The 16105-nt window shown below is 48.2% G+C and overlaps 2 protein-coding genes and 1 long non-coding RNA gene across 4 annotated transcripts; 2 read left to right on the forward strand and 1 right to left on the reverse strand.

The window, feature by feature from the left end:
• The first annotated feature begins 1043 nt into the window (after positions 1-1043).
• Positions 1044-6741, forward strand: LOC117892903 (mediator of RNA polymerase II transcription subunit 14). Of its 2 annotated transcripts, none has more exons than XM_034799207.1 (8): positions 1044-1398; positions 1473-2038; positions 2103-2594; positions 2663-3030; positions 3098-3332; positions 3399-4055; positions 4127-4431; positions 4493-6741. In XM_034799207.1, the coding sequence occupies exons 1-8, from the start codon at positions 1238-1240 to the stop codon at positions 6371-6373; spliced, it is 4665 nt and encodes a 1554-aa protein (XP_034655098.1). In that variant the 5' UTR covers positions 1044-1237; the 3' UTR covers positions 6374-6741. The 2 variants fall into 2 exon arrangements, with proteins under 2 accessions (XP_034655098.1, XP_034655099.1); XM_034799208.1 differs by having other exon boundaries at positions 3444-4055.
• A 73-nt stretch (positions 6742-6814) lies between these two features.
• On the reverse strand, positions 6815-12993 carry LOC117892904 (SEC14-like protein 2). The gene is made up of 6 exons (XM_034799209.1): positions 12344-12993; positions 8547-8616; positions 8436-8479; positions 8249-8366; positions 7392-8186; positions 6815-7324 (listed from the first exon to the last, which is right to left on the reverse strand). The coding sequence occupies exons 1-6, from the start codon at positions 12533-12535 to the stop codon at positions 7182-7184; spliced, it is 1362 nt and encodes a 453-aa protein (XP_034655100.1). The 5' UTR covers positions 12536-12993; the 3' UTR covers positions 6815-7181.
• LOC117892905 lies at positions 8235-8748 on the forward strand. Its single transcript, XR_004648771.1, has 2 exons — positions 8235-8380; positions 8438-8748. It is a non-coding gene; the product is annotated as an uncharacterized LOC117892905 (long non-coding RNA).
• Positions 12994-16105: the final 3112 nt, after the last annotated feature.

The raw sequence follows: 16105 nt of genomic DNA on the forward strand, positions 1-16105 counted from the left end.
ATCATAAAGTTCTATTTATACAGAGGCTGGCAACAACCGACGGATGGGGTATGGGCTGCACCACTGGACGGATTCGGATTAGGGGAGTTGCGGATGCATGGAGATGCACACACACACACACACACACAGGGGGGAAGTTCAAACTCCACATCCAAATCCACGGCGCTGCTAAATTTGAACTTTTTGAAGAGCAAGTGAAGCGGCCAACCGATTCCGTAGGTGGCTGCCACTTGGCAAGGGCCTGGGCTAGAATGGGGGGAGCGTAAGAGTAAGGTGGTGGATGTGCCTCAAGTGGCGGCAGTGGCTGTTTATTGACGGCTCGTGGCTCGAAGGGAGAAGTGCAATGGAAGCGAAACATCAACCGTGTCAAAATTCAAAGAAACAAAAGCGGAAATGTTGTTGTTTTCTTTATTTTTAACAGCGGAAAACGTGGGGAAAACTAAAAAAGAAATCATCACTTGGATGGTAATGGAAAACTAGCTTTGGTCAATGAACTTCTCCATTCCCATTGGCCATGTCTGAGAAATGGGCTATTAACCTGAAGAACTTCCACATATTATCATCATAATTCAAGTTCTTGTTGAGCTGCATTTTATTTATTTCTTCTAATTTTACAATTTACCATATTAATTAATACTATTTTTCTTATATTTATGGAATTTTCAGTCTATTTAGTTGATTTAATTGAATTTACCGCCCTAATATCGGTTATCGAATATCAAATACCGATTAAACACTTATCGATACCCAAAGTACTCAGAATTGCGTGCCACAATCGAGCATGAGACGGTATATTTCTGAATACCAGGCGGTATTTTTTACTCATAATTGCGTTCTTCGGTATACTGCTGAGGGTCCGGCGGATTATATTTTATTTATAAATACGCGGTCACACTGAAATTACTCATAATTGCGTGCATTGTTTGAGCATGAGACGGTATATTTCTGAATACCAGGCGGTATTTTTTTTACTCATAATTGCGTTCTTCGGTACATTGCTGAGGGTCCGGCGGTATATTTTTTATTATAACTACGCGGTCACTCTGAAAGCCCAGTCACGCTGTAGGAGCGAAAATTTTGCTAATTTCGCGAAAATTGTTAAAAAAGTGTTCGAAACAACTGGAAAATATCATAAAAATATGAATAATAGTAATTTGAACTGAAAGCAATAGGAAAAACACATTGCAAAGGCGTTTAGCCCCGAAAAACAGACACTCAAGGGTACAAGACGCACAACATGGCGCCGACACCGCTGCCGCTGGAGCAAATGGCCGGCGTTGGTGGCTACCTGCCAGCTGGCCAGGAAGGCGGACCGCGCATCAACACCATGTCCATGTCGGTGCTGATCGATTTCATCATCCAACGCACATACCACGAATTGACGGTGCTGGCCGAACTGTAAGTACACACATGACAAATTGGATATGTGAAATGTGAGCTTAATGCGAATTCTGTTGTTTATTTATGTCTAGGCTTCCGAGAAAGACTGACATGGAGCGCAAGATTGAAATCTATAACTATGCAGCCCGCACACGGCACTTGTTCACTCGCCTCAATGCGCTGGTCAAGTGGGGTAACTCGGTCTCCAAAGTTGACAAATCGTCGCAGATCATGAGCTTCCTGGACAAACAGAACATGCTGTTCGTGGAGACGGCAGATATGTTGGCCCGCATGTCGCGGGAGACGCTGGTGCGCGCCCGCTTGCCCAACTTTCACATTCCCGCTGCCGTTGAGGTGCTCACAACGGGCACCTACAACCGCCTGCCGACCTGCATACGCGAGAGAATTGTGCCCGCGGATGCCATCACGCCGGCAGAGAAGAAGCAGACCCTGTTGCGCCTCAATCAGGTGATTCAGCATCGCTTGGTCACAGGCAAACTGTTGCCGCAGATGCGTGAATTCCGCATCAAGAACGGACGCGTTACTTTCGAAGTGAAGCACGAGTTCAGTGTGGCTCTGACGGTTATGGGCGACAGCCAGAGTGTTCCCTGGCGTCTGTTGGACATTGATGTGCTCGTAGAAGACAAAGAGACGGGAGGTATGTGACTCAATCGGTTTCCCTTTTATTTCTCTAGCTTCTTTCCCTTCTCCTTCCTTGGTAGATGGTAAATCCCTTGTGCATCCTCTGCAAGTGAACTACATCCATCAGCTGATCCAAGCGCGTCTGGTGGAGAATCCCAATGCCCTGAGCGAGGTCTACAACTGTCTGCACTACTTCTGCCAGTCGCTGCAGCTGGAGGTGCTCTACACCCAGACTCTCCGCCTCAACTACGAGCGGCTGGACGACAACAACATCACCGTGGAGGAGTACGTGCCGGGCGTTAAGCTGACCGTCTCCTACTGGCGGGACCTGAAGTCGGAGCTGGGCTATCGTCTCACCGTTCAGTCGGACCCCAGTGAGATTGGCCGTCCGCTGGCCGTGGTGCATGTGCCCTCGCTGGGCGCCAAGGAGTCGGCGGAGGTGGCCGATCGCGCTGTTCGGTCCGAGCATCTCTCGATGGAGCGACTGATTGTGCACACGGTGTACATACGATCCGTGTCCAGGCTGAGCGACTTGAAGCTGGAGTTCCAGGCCTTCCTCAAGGATGTTGACTGTGAGTGTAAATGTTTGTGGATGCCGCTTCAACAAAGGAACCAAACTAAAACCTGATTTCCATTGCAGTTAATCTCCAGGGCACTCCAGCTATCCTCACGGTGCCTGTGCTCTCGCCCTGCCTGCGAGCGGAGCAAATCCACATTACCATCGACACGCACACGGGCATGTTCCGCTGCCACGTGCCCAAGCACTTGGACTGTCCCATCACGGAGGAGATGCAGGAAGCCTTGAACACGGATCGCAGTAAGCTGCCGTCGCTGCTCTCGGAGCTGCGCTTTTGGATCACTCATCGTCGGTGCGAGAAGACGCTGCAGCATCTGCCGGCCACGGCAGTCGACACGCTGACCTTCCTCACGCTGCCCGAGCAGGAGCTGCTGCAGCAGGGTCGCCACAAGATATACGTGAAGCTGCACAGGCATCCCAATATAATTCTGGTAACCCATCGAGCTTCAATTTCTTGGAACTAGCATCTAAAAGCGGTCTCTCCGCTTGCTTCCACAGGTGGTTCAGTTAAAGGAGAAGCCAACGATGGCCAACGAAATGGAATACACATTCCACTTGGGCTTTGTGGCCTTTCAGAAGGATGAGGCTGACGTTATAGATGACTCTGCCAAGCAACTGGTGTCCGTGGTGGCACAGCCACCATCGGATATTCCCAAATTCTTCACTAAACTGATGCGTCTCATTGAGTTTGACACATTTGTGGCCACCCATGGTCCCGGCACTGAGGTGGATGGTGAGCAGATGCAACCCACAGAGGGACTGCCTTCGATTTACTAACAGCATTTGCATATCCTTGCAGCGGAGGTTTCTCCACACAAACGCAAATCTACTGGCGATATTCTAGCGCCCCCAGCCAAGCAGCAAAAGACAATATTCCCCGCGTACTTCATACCCGAACTGGCCCACGTGGTGGCCATGTGCGATGAGAAGATTCCGTTTATGAATCTAGCCCAGACCCTGTCCAAGCACAATATTCCGCACAGCGGCCTGCAGGTGGAGGCGAATGCCACATCGTTGGTGCTGAAGATTCTGGCACTGCCACAGCCAGGAAAATCGACCACTGCAACGGGCCAACAGGCGCAGACGGGACCTGCCGCTGCTGCTAATGCCGCTGCAGCCGAGACCAAGCCACAGCCGCTGAGCGGCTCCTCGGCTTTCCCCAAGATCGAACCACATGTCTGGGATGATCTAATGCGGCGCGTGCTCTCCATTTCGGTGCGCTCGCAGACGAACAAGAACAGCCAAGTGAGGATTTGGGTGGTGGAGTTTGTCTTTTACAGCACACCGCTGCAGAGCTGCCATCCCAAGGAGCAGGGCAGCCGGCGCACCGTTTACTTAACCTACGAACAGGCCAATCACGACTTCTCGAAGACAGTTGAGGAACTGCTGAACGACTGGTCCAAGATTGTGTACCTCTACACGCTGGTCCATGACTTTGCGGAGCAGCTGAAGAACAGTGAGTAGTCGGAGGGAAATGTGGGTGATGGTTTACCCTCAACTAATTGCCCTTATCTCTGCCTCCCCTAGAGCGCCTTCCTCTCTGTGACATGCTGGTGGTAAAGTCGTACAGCTATATGAATCTACTGCTGGGTTATGGCCCCAAGAAGGAGGTTAGCTGCAATATCTACTGGTCCGTGCAGTCGCACGGCTTCCGTTTGACCTTCGTGGGTGGCATGTCGGCGGTGAATGCGCACTCAATGATGCGGGACCAGTTGGCACAGCATTTGAACCAGCACCACAGCCTCACGCAGATTGCACAGATCCTGCACGAGACATACTATCCCATGAGCTCGATTGCCAAGCTGCCAGTGCTGCCTTTCCTGGGGATTCCTGTAAGTTCAATCATTCCATATCATAGTTGATTCATTAACCCTGATGTTTATTCGCTTACAGCGCCCACAGGTGCCCGTGCTCTCGTTCTGCATGCTGGCACAGTCGCCCTGCCTCATGCGTCTGACCTACCAGGCGGTGTACTGCTTGGAGCTGCGCTTCCGTGCCAATCGTCTGCTGTCCATTCGAGACGGAGCCAGCAGTCGTTTCGAGCGGAACATAATAGAGGAGTTCACGCCCATCCAAGGACTGAAGGCGTTCCTGTCCAAGTACGTAGATGAATCGGCAGCGTATCGTGGACGGGCGCCACACGAGGACGACAATCCGCTGTCGCCCATGGGCATGGAGGATAACTATGGCGGTCCCAGCAGTGTGACGGGTGTGAGCGCTGGCGGCTCGTCGCCGTTCCTGGGCGCTGGCATGCGTGGGCCACAGTCGCCGAGGGACAGTGGATTGCGCTTCCCCGCGCCGCACACTCCGCCATCTAGCTCCAATCCGCACACACCCGCCAGCCCACATCCGAGCGCGGGCGGAGGAGGCGCTGCGCAGAGTCATGGAAACTTTAACCTGACTTCACCGCCGGCTCCGCATATGCCGCATCCTTCGCCGGGCGGACTGATGCCTTCGTCGCCACTTAATCCGCAGCCAAGTCCCCACATGGTGCACAGTCCAGGGCCCAATACGATGTACATGCAGAGCCACCAGGATTCGCCCTTCACAGCCATGTCGCCGGCGAACAACCAATGGCCAGGATCTCCAAGCATGCCACGTCCCTCGCCACGGCCCGGACAGAGCCCGGAGCACAAGAGCACGGGAGGTGGCAGCGTAGGGGCAGGCGGGCCAGATCGTGGAGGAGCCAGGGGCACCCTCAACCGACCCTGGGCTGGTGCCACGCCCACTCTGCTCACCCACGAAGCCTTGGAAACCCTCTGCCGGCCCAGTCCGCACCCGAACAAGGATATCAATGTGACTGACATGAGCCCGCTGGAGCGCTTCCTCGGCTGCGTCTACATGCGCCGGCAGCTGCATCGCAACATCCAGAGCGAGGAGTCACTGACGGCGCTTAACTCCACGGAGCCTGGAGTGGTGCTGTTCAAGGTGGACGGTCTGCAGTGCCAGGTGATGCTCAACCAGATGCACATGCAGACGCTGCACCTGAAGATCACCCAACTGCCGCCGCCGCCCGACAAGCCCACATTCCAGCTGAGTCCCGACGATCTCCTGGTGATCGAGCAGTACTTCGACACCCGAGTGGCTGCGCCGCCTTATCGCCCAAACTCTCTGCACAGCATCTGCCGGCTGCTGAACCTGCCCGCCCAAGTGCTCAAGGATTTCGTGCAGATCATGAGACTGGAACTGAAGCCAGAGTTTGGCGGGGATCAGCTCAAGTGGACGGTGCAGATGTGCATGCGAATGCCGCCGTCGGCGGTGCCCATTGTGCCCAGCGGCAATGCCTGCGTGGTGCTGGGCAGGATGAAGATATTGTTCTTCCTGCAGATCACCAAGATCCCGTACAATGGCAAGGACTGGAAGGACAGCCCCTCGCTGGTGCTGCCCATCGTCTACGACATTACAACGAACCTCACCCAAATGGCCGAGCGCAGAGAGCAGGTGCCCTCGCCCATGATGACTGCAGCCAGCACACTCCTGCGCCGCTTTGCCGAGTTCAATTCGCAGCAGAATCAGTGCTCGCTCTTCCCGGCCATCACGGATCTGCTAACGAATCTGCAGCTGGCCACGGACATGCCACAGCCGCCGCCCAATCAGGCCATTGGACCACCTGTGGGTGTCGGCGTCGGTGTGGGAGTTGGCGTCGGCGTTGTTGGCTCCAGCCCGAATCCCATGATGCCAATGCAGCAGCTACAGCCCCAAGTGGGACCACAAGGACAGGTTGGCCCTGGCGGCTACCCACAGCTTGGCCCAAATCCCGGCGGTCCGCAGTGATGAAGGCGTAAGCGCCGTGCCTCCTCACTCATGCCGTGAGCAGACACCAGAAACGGCGACCAACCCGAACCCGAAACCGAACTGCTGCACATCTAATTTATTCGACAAAGAAAAACCTATTTTATAAGCAGAGAAGAGCACTCAAGCTGTGCAGTTTATTGTGCACTTCCCCCAGGCAAAACCGCACACCGTACACCATTTACTCTTTAATCTATAATTCGATATTGATATTTGTAAAGTGGCACGAGAAAACCTGTTTATACGCATCGTAAAATAATATTTATTTCCTGTGATCGCTCCCGGGAGGATCCACATATGCAGACTCCTGGCAGCGAACGGAAATGTTGATACTGATCAAGAAATGTAAACAATTGTATTTTTTTTATGTAAAATCCCATTTGAGCTCCACTTTGGAGACAATTCCCCATAGAATAGATTCACTTTGATGTTGTGGTAACAGTTTATTGTGCCAAGATGATCCATCCATTTAGAGTAAACAATACAAAGTGCGGCTAGGTACTAGTATGTAAACAAAATACTAACTAAATGTATGTAAGTGTAAGTGTGAGTCGTACTTCTGTTTCTTCGTTGCTAATGATTGTATCACATGATTCTTTACAGCTTTGCCCAACTGCCAGAGAGGTGAGAGGTAGCTGGGAGGCAGGAGGAGATCTCCGGCAAGTGATTCGTGACTTTGATGCACCCGAGGTTAGTTATTGTTGCTATTTATATATATTTTTTATGGTATATCTATCTGATCCCTTTTCTATTTGGCTTAGTTGCTCGTCGTTGGCCATCCCAACTACTGCTACTGCTGTGCCGCAAGCTGTGTGTTGTCCATTTGGTTGGTCAGCTCCGTGATGCCCTCTTCCTCGTCGGAGACCAGATCAACCCAGTAGCGTAGCTTCTTGCCGCGCAGATAGCTGGCAGAGTTGTCAAAGACAACAGTGTCTGGAAGGAAAGAAAGGAATCTTGTTAGGAATCGGCCTTCAAGGATGGAGCAGCAGCTACTACTCACATGTGGTGTTGGGCCGCGTGGAGATGTAGCCAATCTCATCCATTTCGTTGGAGTAGACTGTGCCCAACGGCACCTCGCTTCGCTTCTCGCCCGACTTCTCGTCCACACTGTAGATGCCGAACTTGATGTCGTAGTCGATGGTCCGGAACTCCCAGGAAAGTACCTTCTGCTCTTCTAGATTGACTTTAAAGTGCAGCTTCAGTTTATCCCCCTTAGGCACCTGCGTTTCTTTGAAGTCCTTGTCGCTCTGCTGGCTATTCTGGTCAATGAAGAGATCCTCGGGCAGCTTGCCACCCCAAGTCATCATCGACTTGCACTGTGGATCTCCCAGTTTGTCCACCAGTTCGCCACCCCAGGCCTTGGGGAACACCTTCGGATTCACGTGCGAGAAGAGCTGCTGCTGCCACTTGTCCACGCCCGACTTGTAGATTACGATCTTGCTGGTGGTGTTCTCGTCCAGGAACTTTTTCACTATGTTGAAGGCAACGGAAAACAGCTTCGGCGCATTGATGATGTAACACATCTTGAGCAGCTCTGGGAAGTTGGCCTCGTACTGCTTCACCGAGGAGATGATACACTCCGCAGCTGGACGCCAGGCGTATTGCTTCAGATTCACGTCCTGCATGTCGAAGAATACCACCAGCTGGCGGGCCTTCCAGCCATGATCCAGGCTCTGCTCGTAGGCAGTCTTCATGAATCGTTCGATGAGCAGAACCAGATACTTTTGGAACTCGAAGCGTGTGACGCAGTGCATCATGCCCCAGATGTCAAAGTTGTAGAAGGGACAAACCAGCACTGAAAAAAGCAAACGAAAGGTCTCAGCTCCAGATGGCTTAACCGGAAGAATGTGCACCTACCTGGCGATCCTTCGTTGTCGTAGCCTATCAGGCCATACGGCAAATACTCCTTCAGAGCCTTTGGAGGATCCCACTTATCGATGTTGTCCACATTCCACATGGCTCGTGTCTTCAGGCTCTGCATTGATTTAGGTAATAATAATTATAATTATAACAATAGAACTTGAGTAATTAATCATGTCCTTACAGCTCTTAGCATTTTCTCTGCTGCCTCCAAGTTCCATTTGCGGGCTGTTTAAAAGAATGTTTGGAATGGTAAGCAAGGATCTCCAATAAGGATTCTCGTGGGCAGACTCACCTCTTAGCCAGCGCAGTAGGAAGTAATCATCATGACTGTCGACGAGCGCATCGTCCATCTGCTTGCGGAACTATAATTGAATGAAAAGCGTTGCAAGGATCAGTGCTTGTCTCCCAAAGGATGTGATTATATCGAGTCCTATCTGTAATCCTGATTGTATATACAAGTCCTATTGACTCAAATAAACATTGTATAAGCAAAATTTGCATCGTTTCCTTGGTCCTTAAAAAGGACTCCATGGGGTCCTTGGTCCTTGAAAAGGACTCCGTTGGGCAGAGGGCATTAATAGGGCATTCTCCTTCATGTCCTTACACAAAAAAAAACAACAAAAAAGGCTACACTGTTGTTGTTGTACAACAAAAGTTGTTTTTGTTATTGTTGTACAACAAGAAAGTGTTTGTTGTACAACAACCACTTCATTTGCACAGTGGCGCCACCGCGATCTCAACGGTCACTTCTGGAACTAAAAATCATTTGCACAGTGGCGCCCCGCGATCGCCGCGGCCGTTTATGCAACTAACTAATTTCCAACTGGCAAATTGAATTCATTGAGTTTCATAGCAGCCAGCTTTTGACACAGTCAAAAACATGGGAGCCAGTTACCTTCTGATGACTTCTGTTCGCCTGGTACTTGGTCTGGAAATTTTCCATTTTTCGGCCATTTCAGTGAAGCAATTTCAAAAGTTCACAGTGGCGCCCCAACACAGAGCGGCCAGTTTTCGAACTACGCTATTTTAGTTCCATAAATGGCCGTATACGTAGCGGGGGCGCCACTGTTGTCAGCCCCCAAAAGATGCTTGAAAATCAGATCGAAGCACCCCGAAAGTATGCTACACCTTTTTTTTTTTTTTTTGATAAAATCAGCACCCAAAAGAGACTTGAAAATACGATTTGAGCACCCCGAAAGTATGCTATACTTTTAATTTGTATAAAATAAACTAAAATTACATATTTTTACAATATGGCTATTTACAAATAAATGCGTATATTATGTATGCGAATGTTAACCTGCGCCCTAATCCATCTCGGTCTCACTCTCAATTTGGAAATCTGCAATTAAGGACACTAAGGATGTTTGTATCCTTGGAATGACGCAGCAAAGAGTACTTGTTGTTTTCTCTTTTGCTGTAACGTGGCTATTCGTGGACCGCTTGGGGCGTGCCACACCTTTTTGTTATCAGGGCAGCTTTCCTAGGTATTCCTGAGTATTCCTGAACAGTGTCCCGATCGTCTCCGATCGCTTGCAGACCTACAATCCTAGGGGTACAGGCGGAGACCTGTAAATTCTAAACTAAAACAATTCTAATACTAAACAATTTGGGATTCTTAATCCTATTACATCCGCATTCCCGCATTATATGAAATAAAATTAGATTTTGCTTAATTTCCATACACTACAAATGCGATTGGCAGCGTTGTGAGTTTCAGCATTACAAAAATATCTTGTTCCCCTTTTTCTTGCCTGCATATATGTACTTATAGCTATATTTTTATACCCCCCGCTTCTGCCTCACACACCTGCGGCTCTAATCTAGCCAATTCCCAATCAAAGGATTTTCTATATACTTATTGATTGACTTGCGAAGGCCTTGCAAGAGACTGGTTAATGCAATTTAATCGGTTGCTTTTGCTATCTCCATCTCGGGCGATAATTTTTATTGCGGTCTAAAAGGCTGCCTAAACGAATGTCGGGTTGGCCTTTGCTGCATTAATTGTTGTTAATTTTCGTTGGCCTTGGGTTTGGCACTTTGGGTGTACGCTAACAAAGGTTCATGCTAAATTGAAATGGAAGCAGCATTCGCATTCTACTGAATTCTACTTACAGGTTCTGCTTGTTTTTGCTTGACACATATTTGATTGGCTAAATACTCGACTCACGTACCTTGATTTGCGTTAGTGCTTGGTGCACATTTAACACAATTAATAACCGCTAAATTGACGGGTGTCTGGCTGGTTTAGTAATAGCTGAATCATTCCCACTCAATCTGCGTCCCCTTCCAATTCCCCATTCAAGCTTGGCTCTGGGCCAAACCACTTGAAATTCAATAACGAGGCCGGCCGCGTCTTGCATTTGTCCGCTAAGCGCTGCTTCTTTTATTTGTGAGTTTTCGCTTTTCGTAGAGCAACTCAAACCTGGTTGTTTGGCTTTTATTATTAGTGGAGAAGGCTGGCTAGCTGGCTGGCTGGCTGGCTAGCTGGCTGGCTGTCTAGCGGAATGGCCAACTGCCCAACTGGCCGACTGGCCCCCGGGTGATTGCTGGCTTAGTTTTTCATTAGCGTCGAATTCTGTGCGGCTTGTCTTGACTTCCTCAAATCCAAAACAGTCATGCTTTGTGTTGTGTTGTTTGTGCCTTGTACTTGCCTATCGGCCACTGCGCTTTGTGCCTCTACTTCCGACTTTGACTCAGTTTTAGAGCAGCACCCGCCGCAGAGCCAGCAGTCAGCAGCCAGCAGCCATCAGGTAAACATTCGATAAGCGATCGAAAGTGGACTCTTTATTTGGCAAGGCAAGGGCGAAGTGGAGCCCATGAATAATTGATGAATTAACATGAATAATGTCCACAAACGATTGGCGAATGCAGCGAGTGTTGTTTGCCTTTGAATTTAACGCTTCAGGATACGTAAATGAGGGAATTAACGGGCAGAAGATCTCTCTTCATAACTTAAAACTCTCCATAAAGTTTCACTTCTTTTGTGTGTTCGTTTTCTAGTCCGATGAAACCTGTTGCTCTGCTGATTTATGCATAATGCCTGAAATATGTCCGAGGCTGTAACTGTGATAACACAGGGTCGGGGCCTTAGGGTTCACTCTGGTCGCAAGGGGATGAGCTGTCGTTCTGGATTAATGCTCTCTCCACTTATCCGTTCGTACAAATATTTTTGATGATTCGCCAACACTCATGTTTTATTTATAAGCCCCATAATCGCCGTCGTTCCGGCATGACAAATGACAAATCGCACTTAGTGCTGCACTCGCAGCAATTAAAAAAGGGCAGATGTCTGGATCTGTTCTGTACAGAAGTTCTGGCAGCAGGGGCAGGGGCAAGCCCCGAAAGATTATAGAACTTCCAGCTGGCACTGCTGGCACTGCTGGCAACCGGTTCGATGCATTTTACCCACTTTTGGGGCCTATTCAAATTGTATTCTGGGTCGTTTACTTGTCAACAACAACATTGGTTTCCATTTCGATTTCGCAAGCTGTTTTCATATGCCAGCCAGTGCCAGTCAGCCAGGCAGTCAGCCAAGAACACATGAGTCGACACATGTGCAGCGGCGACTGCAGGCCAGACCCCACCACCAAAACTACGGAGCAATGGCCAGAACAAGTTGTCGCTGTGGTGGCGGCTACTCGTATTGCCACAGTGGGGCAAACTCTGCTAAGCGAAGAGCAAGTCATGCAAAGCAATTCCTAATTAGCATAGATCACGCCTCACTGGCTGGGGAAACTACGCAAACTAGAACATAAAAATCAATCGAGTGGATTGGTTACATCATCTGGGAATTTTTCGAGGAATCGCACACAAAATAATGTATACAAAACCATGCCCAAGGGAAGGCTCTGTCGGAATATCTAATTCGAGGGCTGTGAATATCTAAATTATTCCCTAGAGAAATGAGGAAACTATTCGCGTTTAGTGTGGCAGCGCCAATCCATCAGCATATTCTTCTTTTCTACTGCCATGGAACTTTATCTCTTGAATCAACAACAAACACGCACCCACAGTTCTTATCTTTCCCCCAGGAGATGGCGCCAGTTGCACAAATACTCTTCGTCCCGTTACGTTATCCCCGCTCACCTGCTCCAGTGTGGCGCGCTGTTCCGCAGTGATTTCGGGCAATGGGCCGGACATGATTTTTGTATTATTGTTATTCCTACAACTAATTTTATTGCGTATCTTTTTATGGGGGTTTATCGACTGAGCGACGTTAAAGCGCTGCCAATTTTGTTTGCTCTTCACACAGATGCAGAGCAGCACACCAATACACATGTACAAATCGAAGAGGCAAAAGCGCGAATTTCTTTTTTTCACACGCGAAAACAGAGTCCGGTGGATGCTTTTGGTTATTTCGATTTTTGGCAGCTGCTCCGCAGAGCAGAGCAGAGCTGGAGAGCTTTGTTTAACAATAAAAAACTTTCTACTATTATTTAGAGGTTTTGTTTTTGCGTTGCCGTTACGTTGATTACGTTTGCCATTTAGCCGCACATTTCCCAACGCAATTATTAGGTAGTATTTTATACTTGTGTAGATTTGATGTGTTTTGTGTTTGTTTTTGGCCACAGACACAGACTAGACGGAGGCGGCACTGAGACTCGGAACTCAGCTGACCGACAATAATTACGATAATTTCGACCCAGGCAAGGTAAGGCTACGACTGCGACACGGCACGGCACGGCACGCAAATGGATTCACAACAAACTGTCTGTGCTCGCGTTCGAATTCAGAATGTTTTGGTTTTGCTGTTTGCCGTTGATAAAGCCCCAACAACCTAGAGCTCCAAAGCCCCAATGCTGCAGCAGCAGCAGCTCTCTCGATGTCTCTCTGTGTACGTCTCTCCAGCAGTTTTGCTTCGTTACGTTTCGTTTGCTTGGCTTTGCTGTGTGGAAAAATCGATTAAAAGCGAGAGAGAGAAGCAGCAGAGAGCTGACATGCTGACATTCGTCGCTCCCGCTACCAGCCGCTTGTGGATGCTCTCTCCCAGCCACAGGTTGTATTTGACTATCGCTTACTCTTCTGCAAAAACAGTAGATTGATTAGAAAAGTTAAGTTGGTACTTTTATCTTGCTAAATGTACTTACCTTTGGTGCAAAATATAATATTGGGGGCGTTTATTTGATGGCAGAAATCTTATCTGGAACAAGTCCGTTTATGGTGGTACTTCTTGGCCTGCTGATACTCGTATTTTTGGCATTCGCAATCAATCGAAGTGTTTGCTTGTTCGTTGATGGGATGATTAGAGTCCCAAAAGGTAAATAAATGTATGTTTGCCTGCAAAAGATAATATATCGTAAGTATATGAGAGATCTGAGCTATATTTATTAGACATGGATATCGTAAGCAAATATAAAGTAATATAAGAGTATATTTTGTGTATGGTATACGGTTCCATACATTTCTGCTTTTGTCAGAATGGTGTTCGATATTTGCTATCTGACAAAAGCTAGCAGCATATGGAAATATAATGTAAAATACTCATGTAGAAAATAATGTTTACATCTGTGCAGTTGCCATGCAGCAGAATTAATTCAAATTTTGGACATTTTCTGTTAAGCAATTTTAGCAATCACACTGCAAATTCAATCAAAGTCTGTCTGGACCAGCGGGAATGTTGAATAAGATCACATACCCAATACGATTCATCAAATGTTTGACTGATTTAATAGTTTACAAGCAATTATTCCACGCGAGTATTTACTGGGCCAATGGGGCCATTCATTCATCTCTGATGGCCCACAAATATACATACATATGTACATATATCCTGCGGCTTCGTAAAGTACTGTTTGTTCTTAAATATACATCCAGAGAGAATACTTGGGCAGCCGAGTGCCAGTGGGCTGCGGAGGTTCGTTCATTGTGTTTTTATAGTCATTGCACGAGGTGCGAATATTCGATCCATTGATTTGTGTGTTTGCACTCGCTGGCAGATCTGCCAGAGCAGGCAGAGGGCATCGCTGAATGAAATCTGTGAGCGAATAGGGTCCTCCACCTACACTGCAGCTCTTGGATTGGATTCCACCACACCAATTCCAAATCGATTCCCTATGCATATGGGAATCGTTGGTTCGCAGGCCATCGACTGCTCGGTGGTGAGAATTTACTACCCTGCGTCACGAGAATTCCTGCCCAAATCGAAAACTTAATAATTCAAAAATACCTGTTCAATAATAAGCTATGGCTGTTTATGAAAACAAACAATGGAAGTACAAGTCCAAGAGGCAGACACAGACGCAGACACATAATAGGCGTTAATTTTATGAAATTGTTGAAAGTATCGAAATGAATTAAACGCCAATTAAGTGGATTTTAATACAAGTTTGTGGACGTCAATCAGGCATGAGGAATGATCGAGCAGAGCATGTGATATGCAGGGTGGAGGTACTTTTGCGTATCAACAAACAGGCAATAATCCCAGCAATGGGTTCGAGGTGAGCAGGAGGAAGCGCTGAGTCCTCAACTCATCACTTTGATGGGATTCTGAATTGCCAAAAGGTCAAGCAGCAACAGCCGTTGAGTTCTCCCATCGTCACGTATCGCTATAGAAATCGGATCTACATGTAATACGAATAATGATCGCATGCTACGCACATCATTTATCACTTGGAAAGAACAGATACCTTTGAGTACATGCAAACTTGTCTGTTTATCCATCAATTCTACTAAAGAAAAATGTAATCTATTTCATCATTTGATCGGACTTAACATTTATCTACAACATAGTAGAAGTTCCCTCCAAAAACATCAAACGGGCAGACCATAAAGGAATTACCGGATAAGATCTGTGCGGCTCGTGTGTACATCTTTTTGGCTGAATTTAGTGCCTGAGGCTGAGGGCACACGGACTACTGGGCAACGGGACTTTTCACTTTTCACCGATGCGTCGGTGGTGAGTTGTGGGGGCGTTTGGCGCAAAAGCAAGGCGCAATTCCCGTTAAATACAAATAAATAAAGCCACAAGACGAGCACACAGACAAAAGGGGATGGGTAGGGTGCTGGGAGAGAAGTTTGCCAGTTTGCCAGTTTGCCAGTCAATCAATTGCTCGGGCAATGATGGCGATATTCTGCACTTGAAATTATATTTCGTTGGAATACACCGAAATGTGTCGACCGCCCACCGCGTGCCAGACAGACATCCCATCCAGAGTGATCCGCTGAGCGATCTATGGGATGCTGTGGGGGTCTCCGTGACGCCACACCGCCTCCCTCCCCCACACAGTGATGCAGTTTAGCCTAAAAACCCCAAACAAAATCACGCACAACACCCAAAATATACCAACAAATGGATGGGTGGATGGAAATTGCTAATTTGATGACGTTAGCGCCAGCAGCAAGAGGCGCACGCCCACGATGGTTCCCCAAGTGCACACCACAGACCACTGCTCGGAGTGTGTTCCCTGTGTGTCCGTGTGTCTGTGACGTCATTCGCTGGGTCGTGTGCTCCACAGCGAATCTTTTGATTATATTTGCAAATGTTGTGGTGGCCAGCCAGGCAACAGCAACACCACACTGGAGAATCCAGTGAGAGTCTCGTCTATTTCGGGAGGATTGCACGAGAGTTTATTTCAATCGACGCGCAAAGGTAAGCAAACAAAAACATCACCTCGCATCGCATCGAGCACTTAATAATGTTCTATAAGTTGATGCCGTGACGAAGAAGATGATCTTCCAATTTCGCACTCGATTTCCCTTTCCATGGAGTGTAATTCCAAGATTCCACGGGGATTTCGAGTGGGTTGTCCGCCCGTCTGGTGGTGGTTTCCTCTAAATGCCTTCGCTGATTGGCAAATTAATTACCCAAAAGTTCACTTTCTGTTGAAATAATATTTCAAATCAATTTTC

This window comes from Drosophila subobscura, chromosome J, assembly GCF_008121235.1.
Source record: "Drosophila subobscura isolate 14011-0131.10 chromosome J, UCBerk_Dsub_1.0, whole genome shotgun sequence".
In the NCBI taxonomy this organism is placed as follows: domain Eukaryota; kingdom Metazoa; phylum Arthropoda; class Insecta; order Diptera; family Drosophilidae; genus Drosophila; species Drosophila subobscura.

What these genes read in the sequence shown, in the direction of transcription:
- LOC117892904 (XM_034799209.1), bottom strand. Translation starts at nt 12,535, where the DNA reads ATGTGTATTGGTGTGCTGCTCTGCATCTGTGTGAAGAGCAAACAAAAT. An exon ending in CCTACTGCGCTGGCTAAGAG is followed by an intron (nt 8,480 to 8,546) that starts GTGAGTCTGCCC and finishes TCTTTTAAACAG; the next exon opens with CCCGCAAATGGAACTTGGAG. An exon ending in CACGCGGCCCAACACCACAT is followed by an intron (nt 7,325 to 7,391) that starts GTGAGTAGTAGC and finishes CTTTCCTTCCAG; the next exon opens with ACACTGTTGTCTTTGACAAC.
- LOC117892903 (XM_034799207.1), top strand. Translation starts at nt 1,238, where the DNA reads ATGGCGCCGACACCGCTGCCGCTGGAGCAAATGGCCGGCGTTGGTGGC. An exon ending in TTGACGGTGCTGGCCGAACT is followed by an intron (nt 1,399 to 1,472) that starts GTAAGTACACAC and finishes ATTTATGTCTAG; the next exon opens with GCTTCCGAGAAAGACTGACA. An exon ending in TGCGGAGCAGCTGAAGAACA is followed by an intron (nt 4,056 to 4,126) that starts GTGAGTAGTCGG and finishes TGCCTCCCCTAG; the next exon opens with AGCGCCTTCCTCTCTGTGAC.